The sequence below is a fragment of the Panthera pardus genome, unplaced genomic scaffold, assembly GCF_024362965.1.
Source record: "Panthera pardus isolate Hobbes unplaced genomic scaffold, ASM2436296v1 HiC_scaffold_25, whole genome shotgun sequence".
In the NCBI taxonomy this organism is placed as follows: Eukaryota; Metazoa; Chordata; class Mammalia; order Carnivora; family Felidae; genus Panthera; species Panthera pardus.
Window position 1 is genome coordinate 92,668,847 of NW_026526821.1, and position 20,826 is coordinate 92,689,672.

General features: G+C 32.8%; 1 protein-coding gene across 3 annotated transcripts; it reads right to left on the reverse strand.

Moving 5' to 3' along the window:
* Positions 1-15,916: 15,916 nt before the first annotated feature.
* Positions 15,917-20,210, reverse strand: LRRTM4 (leucine rich repeat transmembrane neuronal 4). 3 transcript variants are annotated; one of them, XM_053890872.1, is made up of 3 exons: positions 19,903-20,210; positions 19,460-19,540; positions 15,917-17,629 (listed from the first exon to the last, which is right to left on the reverse strand). In XM_053890872.1, the coding sequence occupies exons 2-3, from the start codon at positions 19,461-19,463 to the stop codon at positions 16,077-16,079; spliced, it is 1,557 nt and encodes a 518-aa protein (XP_053746847.1). In that variant the 5' UTR covers positions 19,464-19,540; positions 19,903-20,210; the 3' UTR covers positions 15,917-16,076. The 3 variants fall into 3 exon arrangements, with proteins under 3 accessions (XP_053746847.1, XP_053746846.1, XP_053746845.1); XM_053890871.1 differs by having other exon boundaries at positions 19,460-19,610; XM_053890870.1 differs by lacking the exon at positions 19,460-19,540.
* Between the last annotated feature and the right edge of the window lie 616 nt (positions 20,211-20,826).

A 20,826-nucleotide genomic window follows, 5' to 3' on the forward strand; every position in this document is an offset into this window, starting at 1 on the left:
CAGCTAGTATAATATTAATTGAGAATAAAAATGTAATCATTTATATATGCACAGAAAGTATCCAGAATAATACAGAGCAAAGCACTAACAATGATTTATTTCTAAACTATGGTTCTGGAGAGGATAAAAGGCAATAGAAAACAAGATAGTGGAAAGAACCACGTGTGTGTGTGTGTGTGTGTGTGTGTGTGTGTGTGTGTACAGTGCCTTTTATAATTAGAAACTGGATGAAAATGATAGCAAAAAATATTTTTTAAATATAAATAATTTAACATAATTTAACCCATTATATTAATTAAGCAGTGTGAAAAAGGATTAGGAAAACAAAAAATTTAACACAAGAGCAAGTGTGTTCATATATATTTGTATATATGGAAACGTGAATACATAATCCATGCAAATAACACATAAGTATATATGCATAAAACAATATATGTGTTATAAGTATTCAATGCTTTGTAAATTAACAAATACAACATTCCATAGCTGTGAGTAAATGACAAATGAGTTTGGGGAAGTGGTAACATTTTTGATAACAAAAGTTAGTTGAATTAATGACTTGCATGCAAAAAATAAAACATGTAACTATTAGAGGAAAACAAAAATGATTATTTATTTAATATTTTCTGGAGATAACCTTTGCACCATACAAAAAAGGCAGAATCAAAAAATAAAATATAGAATTTAAATATATGAAATTAATTTTCTAATGATACAGTCAAAATTCCCACCTAAAATAATTAAAAGACAAATGAAAAGTTCTGAAAAAATCATCTGTGATGTTATAGAAGCTAAAGCATTAATCAACTAATTTAAAATCAATCAATAAAATTACGAATTGGCAAAGAACATGAACATAAAATACAGAAAGTAAACTATACACAGGCCAAACAAATGTAAAAAATTATATATGTCATTAATAAAGTGATGGATATTAAAAGAACAACAAAATACCTTTTGATCTAAATTGGAAAATATCACTGCCAATTTTAAAGTATTGAAGTGGAGAAGATGAATTTAAAATATTACAAATTTTTAATCATTAAGTATATTTAGATAGACATAGTACAACTGTGGCCATATTTATTCCAAAAATGTTGAAACAACCACCAAAACAAAACTAGAACCCATGTACAGCAAAGTAATATATATTATCATCCACTAATTAAAATTATGCTGGAGATGAATATTTATTTATGTGTAAATATGCTCACAATAGAGCAAATAGAAATAACAGATTATAAACAATTTGCTTCATTAATTTTATTTGTGTAACAAAAATACAGAAATATTTAGGAAAATGATAAAAGGGTTATATGGAGGTTTCTTTCTAATTTTTGTCCTTATGTTTTGTCATATTGGACATGAATTGTATATTGGAATGACATATTAATGAACAAAGTCAGTAAGGAAAATGTATATTAAAAAGCATACATCAAATCTATATCCAGTCTTAAATATCAAATCATGAAATAAGCTTACTAATTTTTCAGACAAAAATTTATGAAGAAACTTTTCAAAGAGAATCTAATTATTTTTAAAAGTTAGGAAATAACTAAGAGATGTAAAATGATGGAATTCCATCATTTATTCTTTCAGTAAGTATTATTTCAGTAAACATATAAGACATAGGATGAGGCACTAAGATATAAAATCAAACAAAAATTGTCATATATTATCTGTCCTTGAGTAGACAGAATTGGAAGATATTAACCAAGTCATTATTAAAACACTAACAAAAAAATATGTGGTGATAAGCAAGAATAAAATACTATAGGTTTGACAAGGATTTCAGCAGTGGCTTCCTGAGGCATTGATGAATGGAAATTAAGGAAGTTGAGTGAGGAGTACTTAGGGCTGGGTTTATACAATGATGCTGTCAAAGAAGAAAGCATGACCAATAAAAGGGAAAGGAAAGGAGGCCAGTATACAGCAGTGTGGAGGCCTTCTGTTGAAAGCAAGAGGAGTGTGATGTGAGAAGAATCTGTAAAGGCAGGGCCAAGTTTTTCAGTGTTTTTAAGGTCATGTTAAGAGTTTTCATTTTCATTCTAAGAACAGGACTCCACTAAATTGCTTTAAATTAAGGAGAGGATGACATGATCAGCTTTCATTTTAAAAGATACACCACTGTGCAGTGTAGAGAATAAATCCAATGGAGCAAGAGATCATTTAGAGAGACTAAACAGGACAAGAAAGGTGGCACTCAAGAGATACTTAAAAAGTAAAATCAACAGGAGTTCATGATGGATTTTTTTATGGAGTGTAATGGTGAGGATGGGGTCAAGTATGATTCCTTTGATTCTGACTTGCAGAAATGGATAGTTTCATTCACAAGACAAGAACCACTGAAAGAAAAACAGGCTTGGAAGGAAAGACCATGGTTTGGTTTGAAAATGGGTTACAGGATCATATATTTGAATTCAGATGTCAAGTAGAAAATGTTTATACATGTGGGGAACTTAGAAGAGGTCAAGCAATAAATAACTTTATTAGTAAAAATAATGGTAATATATACTGTTTATGTGAATGTGATCATTCAGAGAGAGAAAAACAGAGTGAAGGACGGACAGGGAGAGAATGAATGAACACAGGGGATTGGAGAAAGTGTGAGGATGAAGCCATAAGGGAATATATTTAGTTTACAAAGAGGATATAAAAAAGGAACACTATAAAATGGAAAAGGAATGGCCCCACATAGAATTCCAAAGAGAACATTTGAAGAAGAAAAGACAAAGTGTTGAACATTAAGATATCGAGGTAAAGCAAAGAAAAACAGTAATCACATTTAGTGTTCATGAAGTCAGTGGCAAACTTAGCAAGAGCTGTTTTGATGGCTTCAGCTCTGATGACAGATTATAACAGGTTGGAGAACTAAATGATGAGGAAAGGCAGAGTTGGGTAGAGTCTTTTAGAAACATTTTCTGTGAAGAGGAACAAGATAGGGCAATAGAGGAGGAAGATACCACATAAGGAGAGAATTCTACACAGTTTATTTTGAGGGGTAAGACTCCAGTGTCTTTAAAAACCTATGACCATGATCTAGATTAGGAGTCAGTGAACTGTAAAATATGAGTTAAATCCAGCATGATGCCTGTTTTTGTAAAAAAATGTTTTATTGGAACACAGATGTGACCTTCCTTTACATATTTTCTGTGGTTGTTTTCATGCTACAATGACAGAGTTAAGTAGCTGTGACAGAGAGCATAAGGCCCACAAAGCCTAAAATATTTACTATCTGGTCCTTTACAGAAATATTTTTCTGACCCCTGATTAGAATAAAGAAATAATTTCGCCTTAACGATCAGGTAAAATTACTTAGGATGCTAGGGCGTGCTGGTGGAGGCATTCATTCAGAGGTCAGGTTATACCTTAGGAAATGGAACACTAATAGAATTCCTTATAATTTGAAGGTGATTCTCCTCCAAATTCTTTTAAAATTAGTAATAAAGCTGAAAATCTTTAGCAATTAACAAAATAAACAGAATATATAAAAATCAGATTAAATAAATTTTATATCTTTAAGGAATTGACATTCTTAAGGAAAAAGTGCATCTAATATCTAATGATCTAATGGTTTGATTCTGGGTTATAGGAGTATAGAGTGAAAAAACTCACCTGCCTCGTTTACAATTTCTAGTACAGTGGTCCACAGAGACTGAAGGAAAAAATACATGACTAGAGAAGTTGCCTAAGCCTAAAAAATTATTACATAAAATAAAAATCATCATATATGTTAAATTTTTAATGATATTAGTATTTTTCTAGGAAACTGTAATTCAATATTCTGATTCAAGGACAGCAAAAGGTGAACAAATCTGAGTAAAATTTATAATGTTTTCTCATTATTATATCCACAAAGGGACAATACAAAAGGAGTTTTCATTGGCTGCTTTACAAGTTTCAAGGAAGAGATAATACCTGTATTATTTTAACCATCTCAGAGCTAGAAAAAAGATATTAATAAATATAACTCAACTTTTGATAAAGAGAGAAGAATATTGGCCCTCCTCCCTAATTAAGAGAAATTTAAAAATTGCAAAGAAAATAAAAGTAAATTCAATCAGAGGTGATCTAGGAAGAATGTTATGAAAAAAACTACCATAATTAATTCCAGAAATGTAAATAACATTTAAGAGTAGGAAATAAAATATATAATTCATAAAATCAATAATAGTGAGAGGGAAAGATAGGCCGTCCAAAGAGAAAAAAACACAATTCCAAAAAGTCATTTAGTAAAATTGAATGTCCATCCTGATAAATATGTATTTTATAATGACACTATAGGTATAATGATGTGATAAATAATTTTTACCTAAAACAAAGTATTGCATCTGCTATTGTAAACACAAGCACTGAGCCCAGTATTAACACCTACTAGTGAAAGTAAACAATACATTTTTGTAGAATAGAAAAGTGAATGAATATAGAGTTGATAAAATGGACAAAAACAGAAAAGGCAGTCCCATCAAAATAAGGAACAAAAATATTGCTTAAAATCACTGTAATTGTTTGATATTATTCTAGAAGATTTAGTCAATACAAATAGAAAATAAAGAAATGTTAACTATGAGAAAGTTAACACATTTTGTATTTTATAAACTTATTTTTGAACTAGAAATTTCAAAAAGAAATCAACTTAGTCTCCTGAAATTAATTGCTTTTGTAAATATGTTGATAGTAATTTTTATGCATCTATACACTTAGGATCTTATATATGCATTAGAAATTTAAAGCAAATCAACTCATCATTACTGGGGACACAAAAGACAGGTAATGCAAATTGAGTTCTATGCCATTTTTATGCTATCCATAACATTTCCTTTGACAAGTGTAGAGATTTCCATTATTTCCAATTTGATTCATAGATCCACATAATGACAATCAAAATACTGTGTGTGTGCGCGCGCGCATGTGCATGTGCGTGTGTGTGTGTGTGTGTGTGTGTTCCAGAAGGAGAAGATTAAAAAGAGGGAGAAGGAGGAAGAGACACATACAAAATTTTATTTCAAATGAAAATAGCAAGAAATAACCAAGACAGTTTTTAAAAATCTATGTGGAATTTAGAAGAAGACACCTTTATAATCTAAAATGTATCTTAAAACCATATTAAGGTAAAAATATGTTTTTGATACAAGAATAGAGAATAGATCCATGGCAAAATATAGAAACCAGACATGAATATATAGTTTTACATTAATGTTATGTGAAACACAGTGACAAAATCATAATTCTTTAATGGGGAAAAAACAAGTTCAGACCATATTTCACATTATATTCTAATAGATAGTTTAGGTAGATTAAAAAATTAAATATAAAAATATACCTACAGAGGAAATGATCGAAACATAGTGAATATTTATCTACATAAAGGATGGGAAAGGCCTTTCTAAAAATAAAAGCAATGTAAGAGAACATAATGAAAACTATTATTGACCTCACGGATTGTTCATACATCCTATTTCAAAATAAGAAATCCAATAACACAATACTGCACACAAAAAAAATCCTAATGCACTAAGTTAAAAATGTAAATGTTAAACACCAAAATATAATGTGTCAATTTGTTTAATAAAAGATAATAAATAATGTTGGTGTATATGTAGGGAAAATGTTAAATCTTATACAATGGATGTGTTAACACAAATAGGTATATTTTTTGAGGGAATAGTGTAGTAGGATGAATTAAGGAGTTTAAAGTTTTCATTCTTTTGGCTATGTATTTTCTCTTCAAGGAATTTACCTAAAGGAAGAGGTCACTGAAGAACTATCCTAACAGTGAAACGACTCAGCATAAATGTCCAACAAAAAGAAGGTGTAAGTAAGTGAGTTTCAAAATACAGTATTTTTAAAAGTGATTCTATCCATCACAAAATCTGAACTTTAAAGTAACAGTAACATATATCTATACATAGTTTTCAATAACAAATTAACTTTATGAACTCCCACATACATTACCTGTGCACATAATAGAAGTGAAATAGCAAAATTTTTAGTGTTATCACTGCATAGTGAAAATTGTTGACAACTGTTTTATTTTTGTAAATAACCTGTTTTCAACATTTTCTAAAGAAGCATTCATGTATAATTAGAAAATAATGGAAAATAAATAAAATACATCAGGTTAATGTACAAAACTGTACATGTTCATATTTCAAAGCAATATTTATCTAATAATTGGTATCTATAAAATAGAAATATTCTGAGAGAGCATTGATTACATAATATATTTTCATATGTAATTAGTCACCATGTTCCAATAAATTTTCAGTACGAAATGCAATGTGAAAGAGAATGGATAGTATTGTCTATCTAGGCCATGATCTTTGCCAATCTTCATGTTTTGGTGGAGAGTTGTATATACATTTTCAAGAAACAAGGTATGCCAAAATTAAAGGAGCATAAAGTTGGAATACTGATTTAAACTAATTTCTTATCATCCAGTCATTTGAGAAAACACAGACCATGAGTGGACAGAGAGTCAAGAGAGATTAAAATTTGTAAAATATTAAAAATTTATATTTATAATAGCATTCTCTCATCTTTCAATTTTCAAGATTGGCATCTAAGCAGTGATGCTCAAAAATAAAAACAATAAAAAAATCTGGTCAGAGTCCTCTAGACCAAATTCTAAGAATATGAAATGGGTTGACTACCTGGCAACTGGGGAGGGAAGTTTGGGAAGAGTAAGGTCAGGGCTAAGGTCTGGTCACTCTTTGCTGCAGGTCAAAATCACAGTGGGAATAGCTACCACATAACTGGCATTCCTATTTCAATGGGAAAGATGCAATCCCCAGGTGGTATGGGCCTGTCAGCACTTAATTGCCAAAGACAAGATAGACGTAGTTACCGTAAGAGACAGTAAAGTCAAAGCAGCAATCAAATAATTTGACTCAAGAGACCCATGGTGTGGTCTTTTTGATCATGGTATCCTTAGGAAAAAAGTACATGAGTACTAATTCTTACTTGATCTGTATAAGTAGGCCAGATCTAGGTCAAGTGAACAGAAGTATACCATGAATCACCAAAATAGAGTGTCAGGGCACCATAATCAATTCCCAGACTTGAGTCAATTTAAGACCAAGAAACATTTGAATGAAAGGTCAGATCCCACTGAGGAAAAGACAGAGCTACAGTGTCAAATGTATACTCTTAATCTTTTTTCCATCCTTTCCCAAAGGGACATACAGTTATTTACCAAAGTGACTGTGCATTGGGTTAAGTGATATAATCAGGTTTGGGGGCTTACTGGACATTGACTTGGAAGTGACACTAATTCCTGCATACCCTAAACATCACTGTGGTCCCAGAGTTAGATTAGGGGCTCATGGTGATCGATGGAATTTTAGCTCAGGTCCATTTCATAGTGGGTCTAGTAGGTCCAGTGGGTCCATGGCCCCATTCTATAGTTATGTGCCTAGTTCCAGAATACATCATTGGAAGAGACACTTAATGACTGGAAGAATCCTCATTTTGAAATAATACTGCCTTTGCAATCACAAGGAAAATAACTTATCGTCTTCTCCAGAAAAGATAATTTTTTTTTCTTTTGTCTGTAGGGTATTTTTTTTGTTGTTAAGGACCTGTACTAGTAGTACCCTCTATTTCACAGCATACAACATTATCACAGGAGGTATTCCATGGGGAAACTTAAAATATAAATATACTTCACATTAAAATATATTACAAGGATGGGGACAAAAATAGGATGTAAGAATCTATTTGTGCAAAAATAAGAACTCATATTATCCTCAACCAAAATAAATACTTACACACATGAAAGCATTAAATATTATATATTTTTGCTAGAGAAATACCAGTTTTTAAAAATACATATTAACTTGTTATTCATAAACAATTTGGAGAAATGAAAACTGCCTCCACTTATTAAGAAAATGAACTGAAGGGTAAACTCGATCAGAATGGAAATTTGTAAGTTGTTTCTATAACCCATTTCTTCCTTAGAGTTAATACTAATAAAAGAAGTATAAGTGCTACTGTCTTTGAAACATGAATAAAACGTTCAGCCAAGGGAGTATTTTACAAATCCTGAGGTATTATTTATATATTAGCGTGTCTGGTACCCAAACTAAATTACAGCTCAGACAAGGGACTGAAAGGTCAGGTTTATTATTCACTTTAGTAAAAATGTAACCACAACACTTGTTTCTACATCAGGGAGTATTATAGCCATCATTATAACTAATAATAACAATGAAAATAATACAGCTACAATGTATTTTGCATTTTTCAGTAGACAGTAGGGCTTATGGCTAATAATCATTTATATTTACACTGAAGCTTTTTATGGAGGAGTTCAGAGTGGTTTTCGAATAGTAGCTCATTAATCATTTCAACAAGTTAGTTGGAAAGTTATTATCCCAGTTCAATAGATGGAAAAATTATATCACAGAAAGGTCAGATACATATTTACTTGTCCAATATTACAGAAGTAAAGTGAGTGAGTTTCAAGTCTCTCAGGCCTTTTTTTCACCCTTTGATCTAACCACTGGACCAATGCAATTTTGGTTCATACTATGGTTTGACCATCAACCTAAAGTACTTGAAGGCTGACCTCTCTGCTATCACTTTTACAGACCTATAAACACAGAAGAAAATAACAATTTTTCATCTGTGGAGATCATACTAAAAAAGACTCAGACACAATTAATTTCTATTTCTTTCTTTTTTAAGTCTTATTAGAAACATACAACAATGTTGGTGTCGATTTAAAATTGTAAATACCAAAAACTTAATAGTGTAATGCATCATAATTAAATTTATGCCGAAACAGACAAGCAATATTTTCAAGGCTTCATGTGAACATAAATGTATTTAATAAGAGTTACTTAAAGGAAACAGGAAATCAACTTTTTATAATTCTCACCCCCCACAAATAATTAGATCACTGGGAAAAAAATGAAAGAACATATGTTTCAGTAAACGTGACTTGAGGGACGAGGGAGGAATTAAAAACAAGCACAGAATTTAAATTCAAATACTGTTTCTTATTTGTTTGCCTTAATAACCAGTGTAATTTCAAAGCTTTATCTGATATTTAAAGACAGCAAAACAAAATTGTTATCCTTAAAATGAAAATATACCGTGAATATGAATTAAATAGAATTGAATTTCTAAAATAGAATAATTTCAATTATTTTTCCTCTTTGTCTATATCATTTGCTACTCCAAAATTAGTGTCTATAAAGTTTTGCATTAACCTTGAAAATGATCCGAAAATGGAATAAATTCATAACCCTGCACATTCCTATTTAGAAGGACCTATTTGCTTAGGAGATCCTAAAAAAGAGTTTTCTTAAACAAATCTATCTATATTCACTGTAGCTTGTCTGCTTTGAATATTTATATATACTATGAAGTTTTTTTTAAAGTTTTAAACTCAATAAGATTTGAAGATTTCAACCACTGGAATAGTTAAGTAAAAATGACAATTATAAATGAAATTTTGTTTGAATATTATAGTTACTGCATTTACCTTAAATATTTCCTTCAAAACCAATGTGATAAAAATGTTTAATGTGCCTTATTTCCTTCTACTAGAAGAATTTACGTTAAAAAATCATTAAAGAAAAAAAAAGATAGCCATTCTTGCTAGGTTTAATGATTCTATCTGTACCCTTCTGAGGTCTGAGAATTGAGTAAACATATAAAAAACTGAAGTAAAAAAGAGAATAGAACTTTCCAAGAGATGGTGGTATGGACATTCCAAAATTCAGAAAACAATCATGCTAAAATTGAGACAGTGACAGAAGAAACAAAATTATCTCAATGTCTTTACATTTTTTAATATCCCCCAAATATTTACTTTTGAGGCAATTCATGTGAATTGGACAAGTCAGTAAAGAACAGGGTTTATTAAAAGGTATAATATATATTACTTTAATATCTGCAATATACATTTTAGCATTTTAGAAATATTTATATGAAATATGTGGGCGTTTAATTGCAATGGTTATTTAAATACACTTTTATTTCAAGGTTACTTTTGTACTTATATGTAAGAATACCATTTATATAATATTAAATATAAAAGTCTCACTTCCATGTACAAACAATAATGCTTAATATCATAATCGTATTTAGTATGCATGTATTTACTACTCATATGATACCCAGGCATTAATTTTTGTTCAATGTTTCCCTCTCAGTTAAACTTATTAATAATTTTTGGACATGATTTTTTCCGATTTTTAAAAAATATTTTCATGATGACCTTAACCTTTTATTAATGCATAGAAGTTTTGCTGTCCTTCCATGCCCAAACCTTAGGTTTACAAGTATTATATAATATCTGACATAAGTCAAACATCTTACTCTTAAAAAACAATTTTCCCACATCTACATTTGTTTAAACCTTAATTTCTCTTAACAATGAAAGCACTATTTTCTGAACTATTTAGCAGGAGTATGAATCATAGCCTTTGCATATATTGAGGAGTTTCAAACATACTGAAGCAGTTTATTTAAAAGCCAGTGATTTTGATGCCACAGGAAATTCTGTGCTTCGCAACTTTCCTTAATGTACAGTAAAATTTTTAATGGCTTATGGAGTGCCCAAGAAAAATACCCTCATAATTTCTCTTTCATTTTAAGAATATTGAGATTTTATTAAATTGACCTGATGGATGATGCTTCTTTCGGTACTATAAAAAGCAATTTTAATTTTTAAAACATATTTAACATCACTTTCATGCTCTTCACTGCTCCAAAGACACACCAATTTTTCAAAACTCCCAGTGTCTGATGATATACAGGTTGCCAGTGTACCACTGTGATTTAGTGATTCAGGAAACTCTAGAGACATGAAAATTTTGATGAGTCACCATGTCCTCAATGCTAATATTACGAAGCAACTTCCAATGCATAAAGTTATCTATAAATGTAATTCCTGAGAACTAGGATGACTAGATTTTATACAATATAAAAAAATCCCAAGAAGAAAAACTCTGAAATCATATGAATATTACTGGGGTGTCTCAAAAGATGTACATTCCTAAGACCATAGTCAGACGTTTTCAGCTTGGAATCTTATTAAAACTTTGTCCATGAGGTGCTAATAAAAACTTATTCTAAAAAAGGTAATTGGACCCTTTATCCTCAGTTTAAAATCTTTCCTAAATTAATCATGTCAGGCATTTTTGGAAGCTGTCATTCCTCACCATTGCCATTTGCAGATTCTACTAAAAACTCTTTTCACATTGATTTTAATTGAATCAAATTCAGACAACAGATATTTTTAATAAACAGTCATATTTAAATGCTTTCAAAACAACCAGTTACTTGCCAGAATTTGAAAGATACATAAATCTGCGTGTGTGCTTGCATGCATGTTATGTGTACCCATGCGTGCGAGTTACATATGTTCTCCTCAAGCATAAAGGAAATTATAATGTTCCTCACCTGAGCATGCCGTTTGTTTTTTTTGTTTTTTTTTTTTTTAACTCAAAATTTCTTTCATTTCTCATTGACAATGAATACCAATAGCTCACTTTTCCTCTAGATCCCATCTTGCTTTTGCAGTCCTGGGAATGACCACAGAGTTTACAAAGTTTACTAGTCTGAGCAAAGCTTTGAGTTGGGATATATTGTGCTCATCGCATATACTCATTTAGTGATGGGTCACAGGGAAACTAGTGACGAGCCCAAAGTCACACCAAAAATGGCAATGTGTAGTTTAAATTCTGCTTTTTGAAAGAAAAAGAACATTAAGAAAGACGGTATCTAGACAGGAGATACCTACAATTTTAGAGAGTTTTAAACATCTACCTTAAGAAGTATGTTCCTAACAAATTCTGATAACTAGAACCCAAGTTTCTTTCAAATGTCCAAAATACAGAAGAATTTTAATGGAAATATATATTCTGTCTCTCTGTACATGAACACATACACATGCATATATACAAACACATACACACACACACATACACACATAGATATAATTTAAGTGGATTTACAAAGTAAAGTTTCAATTATAACATTCTGACATAACACAGTGGGAGTTAGCCCCCAAATGAAGTTTATTTTCTATAGTTTTGTATTGATAAGGTGTAAATTAAACTCAAGGATATTGGGCCTCCATCACTTAGAAATCCTCTTTGAACATATTATGCTTTTTAGTTCTCATAAATTTACTTAGTATCCTTTAAAATGTCAATATCTAAAGTGTAGAAAGAAGTTAATAATCCCTCCTAAATCAATAGTTTGGACCTGACATAATATATTCAATAAATATAAACTGTTAGAAATGGTCTATACCACCCACTGCATAGCAGTGAAAGAAATAAAGTAAGCCCAATTGCAACCATTGTATTTTACTTGATTTTGAAGAGTTATAACTAAAATATCAAATATCTGGAAAATACATATCTAGTGTCACCTATAGTCTCATTTTCCTAATGGCAGCACTCTTAGCATTATGGGATCATTAAACTTTATATTTCAATTAGTTAACTTTTAAAATACTTGGAATGGAGAATTTCTTTAGAGACCGCTTTCATTTATTCATTCATGTTAAGGTTTTACCAATTTCATGTTTTTTAATTCACAAGACAAACTTGAAGTGTTCTCTCTTCTCCCATACTCACAATAATTAGTTTTATAAAGGTCCTTGCTAATTTCAGTTAATACAACATATCCTAGAAAAAACAGGTGTTCAAAATTGTTCTGTATAATTATCAAGTAAAATTTTGGTATGCAAAATAAACTACCTTCATAATTCTTGTAATATTTTTAATGAGATAAAGCTATGCAAAGCACCACAAACTATTTTCAAAAGTACCTATTTGCAATTTTCTCTTTTAATAACACCTTACTAAGCTTCAGGCAAAGCTGTATCCTTCTGGCTTGAAGTACTCCTTTCAGAGCACATATTGAGGAGAGACAAATTTTTAAATGATTCAGTTCAACCAAGCACACTGCTCCACTCAAAGTATTATGATTGAGATGTATGTATCTATTAGAATTGTGCCATATATCATATTAATTATTCACTACTATCTACTCTATTCTTCTTTTATAGATATAAGAGAGTTTTACTGCCTAAGGTATTATAATATCCTTCTTCAATGTATTAACCTAGAATGTGCACGTGGACTTTTCAAAAATTAAAACTTATAAAGAATAGAGCCAAAGTTATTCACTTATTGAACTGCATGCTATATTTTATATTTGTATGTTAACTCAGAGACACCATTCTAATCAGAGATCTTAATATTTTTATTTTCTTCTTAAAAGAAATACACAAAACGGATATTTGAACTATATTTAGATCACAATAACTAAATATAACAGTTGTATAAGTGGAAGTTTCAATTTAATGCAGTTTGTTTTCAAGGCACTTAGTGCTAAGTTTTCTAGTTAAGTATTTATGGCTTTATTGGGTAGAGTTTGGTGTTCTGAATTTAAAAAAAGACTACCTCACAAAATTGTATTGTAAATATATTGATTCTTTATTTTTCTAAGCTATTGATAGGTGAGGTTTATAAAAGCAACAGCAGACTATAATTCAGCACACCTCTATAGTCCTAAAGAATTGGACATATCACTCCTCTCTCTTGGCTTCATTCTGTAGAGAAATTTTCTCAACAGGAGAAATTTTACTCCATAGTGACAAAGACATAAGGGGAAATTATGGTTCTCACCACACTTTCTAAGAATTTGCTTTTTCTCATTTCTTATATCCACCTATAACTGTAGTAGACTGACTATCCTGTCAAAAAGGGGGAGTGGTGGCTGAAATGTTTGTATGTGTTTGTGTTGGAAAACAGGTTCATATTCACTCAAATGCAGCTTCATTAGACCCTGTGAGTTAATGGTCTTAAATGTATAACCTACCATTTCCCATGTTTTAGGGCATGGAGAGTTTGATCTACTTCAGCAGAGTTGCCATTTCAACTTTCTTCATTACAACACTTAATTATGTACTTCATTATTTAATATGTCTTAACACCACATTCAACTCCAACAGTGCCACTGCAATTTCATGACCATAAACTCCCCTCTAGCTAATACACATAATATCAAAATGTGATTTGAAACAGTCATGTTTTTATGGAATAAAACATGTTTTTATTTTGTTCTAATCATGGTTAAAGTCAAGGGTCTTTAAAAGAATAATCTCTGGAATTTAAGAACTCAGGAAAAGCTTTAGAAATCACTATACTCAAGTCCTAGTTCTTTAAGAATCTTTCTTCTTTCTTGGTGATTATAATAAATAAAAATCACCTCTCTACTACAAAAGTCCAGAGAAAATGAATGAATGGACTTGGATTCTCCTTTCCCTTTTGTACTACTATGCTTTAAGAGGATCTCAAAATACAAACAGAATCTAGAATAAAACAGGATGAACTTGTTTTACTAATATTCATGTACATTGTAGAAATGTCAGCCTGCAATAAAATCATCAAGTCTTGTTAGGACTCATATAAAATATCTCATTCTCCTTAATTTTTAAGGTTAATTGTTTAGGCAGGTTTCTTTCAGGGATGTTTTACTGGGATTACTATTCTTATTTTCAATCTACACAAAAAGGAGAAAATGAACTCTGAAAAATAGTTCAGTATTCCAAATTCTACTCAGTTGGAGAATATTTCAAACTCAGTGCTTTGTCTGAAAACGTTTCCCTCAGCATCTGCCTTTAGAACTATGGAAACTTTGGGTATATATTATCATAGAGCAAATTATTTGTTCCAACTGTTATAACTAGTAATAAAAAGGGGAAAATACTCATTAAATACTCATTAAAACTTTCCTTTGAACAACAAATCATCTAAAATTAGATATTAAGACAACATTGTGCCAGAACTTACTTTCTCTCTTTGCTACTCTATTCCAGCAACAAGGCCTTGGCAGTCATGATCTTTGTACTTTTTGATCAACTTTACCAAGCAAAGAATAATTTGCATCCAGTACTACTTATCAACAAGTTGGAAATCTGTGACTATTTTCTATGCATAAGCAAGTTCCTGTAAGTAATCTTTAAAATTAAATAATCAGAAACTGGATCCAAACTTCAATCTCATGAAAATGAAAATAAGGTAACATGGAATGCCTTCATTTGAAGCTAATGTTACAATAAGGGAAAATACCCAGAACTCAAATCTCTCTCTTTTTATTTGTAAATATTTGCATCACTTAGTTTTGGATAAGTTTCACAAGAATATACATAATTTTTGTTGGGGATGACAGCAACATTGACAAACAGTCCCTGTTATGCCTGTCATTATATTATTGCTAAATCATCCACAATATCAGGACCTGATTTTAGTTACCAGGGACATAGCCAAAACATGGAACTTAAGTTTCATTCTGATTACATACAAATAGCCAGCACTTAAGAAAACCTATGAAAAGTGATCTATGTCCAGTAAATTTAAAAAAAAAAAGAAAAAAAAAGAGGAAGGCAGGAAGGAAGGAAAGAAGAAAGAAAAACATCTTTAAAAGCCTAATACAATTACACAGTAGGCCTCTGACATTCTCTATGCTGGTATAATAACTAAATGGCAAATAACACGGAAAGTTATCCCTGTGAGATCCCTGTTGCATGCTTTAATTATAACTAAAAATTTACAACAAAATCAACCCTTGGGTAAATTGCTCTTTGGTTTAAATCTTCATTACCTCCTGGAATTTTGGTAAAATCACTTTGTTTTTAAATTAAGCTGGTCTCTCCTTCTTTACTCCATTACAGAAGTCAAACAACAAGAACCAGACGTTAATTTTAGAATGAAAAAGTTTTGTGTGTATGTGTGTTTGTAAGTCCAACCTCTGTATACAAACTGTTAAAAAAAAAAAAAAAAACAGATGTTTTAACATAGTGCTTTATTCCAACTTAATCTCATCCTTGAACGAACTTCCTTCAAGTTTCAACCATTTAAAAAAAAATAAAGAAAACAGTCAATTTCCTGGTGGTTGTAATTTAATTAAGTAACCTTTCACACTGAGCAAAAACCCAAAAGCAAAAGGGTCATTAATCTTTCTAGTGATTAGAGACACCTCTAGGGCTTCAAACATTTACCTCTCCTTCCCCGCAGCAGAAATGCTTTTAGGAGGATCATGGTTCATACCTCGCATTCCCTGGAGCCAGAGATGGTATATGTGCAGGGCCCAGATCCATTAACGGATATATCCATGGTCTCAGAGTTTGTAGGCTTGTAGTCCACATAATACTCCTGTAAAGGGGAATTCATTTGTCTTTCAGATTCTCTGGTCTTTTTCCGCCGCCTCTTCATAAGAGAATGTTGCTGAAGTTGTTTCATGCTGGCTGGGTAGCGTTTCCAAGACACATAGATTACCAAGAGGATCATGGCCACTGAGAGAAACAGAGCCACACTCCCTGCAATAATTTTGTGAAAGGAAACATGCTCATACTCTTGCTCTGTGCCAGGAATCTGAAACCCTGGGGAAGGGCTTGGTGTTTCAAGGGTGGGCTGGGTGGGGTCAGATTTGGAAAATGTAGGTTTAGGGATAATCAGAGGCTTCTGGGGCGTTTGGGGTACCAGGTGTGATTTTTCTGTGTTGACCACCTGAACTTCAGAGCAGATATTATACGTTTCCACTGCATCACTAACCTTCTCCCCCTGGATATGCTTAGGTCCTGCACATATCATGGTGCTTTCCTTATTTCCTTTGAAATTCTTAAGCCAATAAAATAGAGGACAAATGCTCCGACTGCATTCCCACATATTTCCAGACAAAGTGATGGATATTAACGATATCCACGCATTGACAGTTTCCTGTGAGATGTTGGTAAGCTTGTTGGAATCCAAATTCAATTTTTGCAAATTGGGTAGACATTTAAATGTGCCCGGCTCAATTCCTTGGATGTCATTCCCTGATAAATCCAAGTTGTGTAAGGAACTCCAAGTCCATGTCAAGCCTTGGCTAATGGAACGAATCCTGTTCCACTGTAAGTAAATTGAGCGGAGATTGAAGAGACGTGGAAAATGAGCAAAATTGATCTTGGAAAACTGATTGTGCTCCAAGTGGAGCTCCTTCAACTTCAAGAGGCCAGCAAAAGCATTTCGGGACAAGCTTCGAAGACGATTATAACCCAAATCCAGAAAGTCAAGATTTCGACAGTCTTGAAACACTCTTATCGGCACAGTCTTTAATGAGTTAGATCTCAAGTGCAAAATGATGAGTTTCCGAAGACCTTTAAATTGTTCCGATTGCAATGTCTGAAGTTTATTGTAGGAGAGATCCAGATTGCGGAGATTGGGAACTGGGTGAAATGTTTTATTGTGCAGATAGGTAATTTTGTTGGAGCTTAGAATTAATTCTTTCAGTCTACGGATCCCTTGAAAGGCATCTTCATCCACTGAGCTAATGTAATTATGGTCAAGATAAAGCCATATAAGCTGGTTAAGGCCAGCAAACTGATTGGATTTGAGTTTCTGAATGCTGTTGAACCTTAATGATAAGCCTTGTGACCCTCCAGAAATGTTCTCAGGGATATCTGCGAAAGCATGAGACTCACAGTATACAATTTTGCCATCACATCTGCAGTTCTTTGGGCAAGCTCTCTGAGCCCCCGTGAGCATAACAAGCAGCAGTGTAGGAAGTAGCACTAGCACCACACGCATGCCTCTCAGCTGCGTAATTAAACGGAAACCTACAATATTAAAAAGAAGACAAATGCACATTGTAAAGCTATTAATATAAATCACCGCCAGCTTACCGATATCAGGGGCATCCCATCTAGTACAGTCATGGGACAGTTGATTTAAGAACAATGTATTCAACATCTGAAGTCTTATTTTCTTCAGTGTTGCATGTTTGCTATTCAGGTTTCCTTCTTTCTTCCTTGATTTTCAAATCACCACAGTGCCGTGGAACTAAGAAAATCTTTCCCGAGTTTCAGGAGTTCATACAGTCATCAACACTGAAAAGCACACAGCCTGTCTTATCACTTAACGCCAACATTTTAATAACAATAATATTTGGGTAGTCATTCTGTTGAACATCAGCACAAAAATGAAGAGTACTGAGTCTTCCGGTAATGGCAAAACTGTGACTTAGAAAACCCTGTACTTGGACATCTTTCCTAGTTGAGCAAACAGACTTTGATTTGACAAAAGAGGTTCAGTAAGCTGTCAAGGTAACCCAAGTTTGCCCTGCCTGAAACTGTATCCTTATTGCATAATGGAATAACAATACATGAGCTCTGAACAAATGGCATTGGGACTAGTATGGGCAACCAGTGAAGCATGGTATGAAGACTACTAACAGTGTGAGGTACTCTCAAGGTGTTAATAAGCATATATACTCTCAGCATTCAGGAGGACCTGCCTACCGTGGCTCTCTTGCCCAGCAATAGATACATCAGCCCAGAGCCCTAACTACTGATAACACAGAACATGTCAAAGTTAAGATTGTCAAATTCTTATTAAATATTTGCATAAAATGAAAAATAATTTTGTGTAGTATTAGTTTTGCTGTTATTTTTAACATAGTTGCTTTTGCAAATTTGGGGAAAAAACAAGAAGAGAAGCAATAGACTACTACCCCCCATTTCCAAACCGACCTGCTCAAATTTCTCAGACTTTTTTTTTCCTCCCCTACCTCCATTAACTTCCAAAAACCTGCAAAGTTGCAATGTATTGGCACTTGTGCTGCATTTCCAAGTCATAGCATGTTAAGGGACTTCTTTCCTCTGTCAACAGTAGATTTATTATTTCTTAGCGGTAAGGGGGGGGGGAACCCTGTGTGCTGCAGTTTATTTATCTTAAATATTCATATTTTAAGCAAGAGGCAATCAGCCAAACCTCTAATTAAAAAGCTCTCCTTCTTTCATTCAACCAGGTTTTTTGTTTTGTTTTGTTTTTTTTTAATTTGAAACCCGATCTTGCTCTCTGTCCTTTTGCCAGTTACAATCTCATTGAAATACATTCCAGCTCTTCCAGACAGGGGAAAGGGGGGAAAAAAGCCAGTCACACTTGAAAAAATAAGACTGGCAAATGACTGCTGGAAATTTGGAAGCTGTGTTTAGGATACAGCTTCAAAGATAAAACAAACCCTTGAGCGACCTCTGATAAAGTAACGACCCCACCCCTACACACACACAGTAAAGTGTTAACATTCTTCCTGACCGCGACCAGAAATACAAGCGTGGTTAATATTATCAAGAAATAGAAGCAAACACAATATTTATCTCAGGCTCAATTCCCAAGCTGTAGAAACGCATACAGAAGAGACAGTCTTAAAGATATTTCTCTAGAGTCTGTTTGAGTCCGTGTTATGCATTTACAGATTTAAAAAGAAAAAACTACTAAAAGGAAAATGATCTAAAAATATAATAGCAACTATACTGAGTCAACTGGCAAACTCAGAGGCTGCTGCTTTTTGCCTGTTTCCCCGTCTTTTATCAGCTAATGCCACGACTGAGAATAGGAAGCCAAGAGGATCAGCTTTGCTAAGAAGGAAACAACAAAAGTTCACTTACCCATCCTTTGTCATCCAAAAACGGTTCCCCCCTCTCTCAGCTTTCTTCTTATTTGGTCTCTCGTGCTGAAACCACCACCACCTTCATGACACAGTGCGGCTGTCATTCACACCATTCTGATCCCGCATGTGAGCTAGTAGCCCCATACAAACTTCCCCGGAGAGGACAGGCAAAAAATATATATACATATATGAAAAAAAAAAATCAGCATGGGGTGGGATTGGGGGGGGGCAGGGAAAAGGAAGCCAGTGGGGGGGGGGGAGGGGGAGGGCCTCTAAGCTCTGAGGACCATTGTGTAATTCACCAGAGACCCATCAGCAGTAATTGGCAATCTGTGCAAAAAAGCTACAGCCCATTTCGAAGGTAACCAACTTCTCTGTAAAAAGAGAGGTAAAAAAAAAAAAAAAAAAAAAAGGAAAAAAAAAAGAAAATCTTCAGAATACCTGGCATTCCTTATTGTGCTGGCTTTTGCCATTCCCAGATAAAGCAATTCATCCTCTGGATTTTCAGTTCTTGAAGCAAGTAGGCCTCCTGTGCTGTATGAGACCCCAGTTTAAAAGCTATGCAGGCTAGGTTTATCCATTTAGCTGGTCAGGTTTAAAGTGTTTTGTAGCTGTGCTGAGAGGCAGCCCTTGTCTAATTCAGAAGGCTTTCCAGAGACTGATGATGCTCAGAGCTTGTTGGTGCTAATGCTTGAGTTTGTGATACACTGAGTGCCCTCCGCTGGAGAAAACAGATTGCACATTAAAGACGGGAACAAGTGAGCCTGTCAGTGGTGTGCAGCCTTCCCTCTCTCAGAAAGGGAAATTAAAGGCACAGGATCACTTTTTTTTTCTCTCCAATAATATATATATTATGAAAGGGTTATGCCAAGGATTCCATTCAGTGATATTAAATATTAAGTAAAATACTGGCTAAATATTACCCAATTAGCAGTTTTTAAAAGTTCCCTGGGCCTTTTTTTTTTCTTTGCACAGATCACAGATTTATTATCTTTTTTCAGCAGAAATCATTTGAGCTTTTTTGTTGTTGTTATTGCTGTCAGTTTGTTTTATTTATTTATATTTTTTAAGCAAGTCACAGAGAGATGCAATCTTAACTCAAGGGAAAAATATAATGAGATCACTTTTAAAGATAGTTACTTAAAATTTTTAGATCTAATTTTTAAATTCCCAACTTTTGATCATTAAATACACTATGCAATTTTGCACATCTTATTAAACAGTATGGATCATTACTTTCTTGAAGTGTACGTTCTTAGTCTTAAAGTAGTTATCTTTAATACTATATTAACAAATGTGCAGGTAACTAAGAGAAACTAAATGTTACTTAGATAAGAGTTTTATTCCAGAGTATAATTGACATCC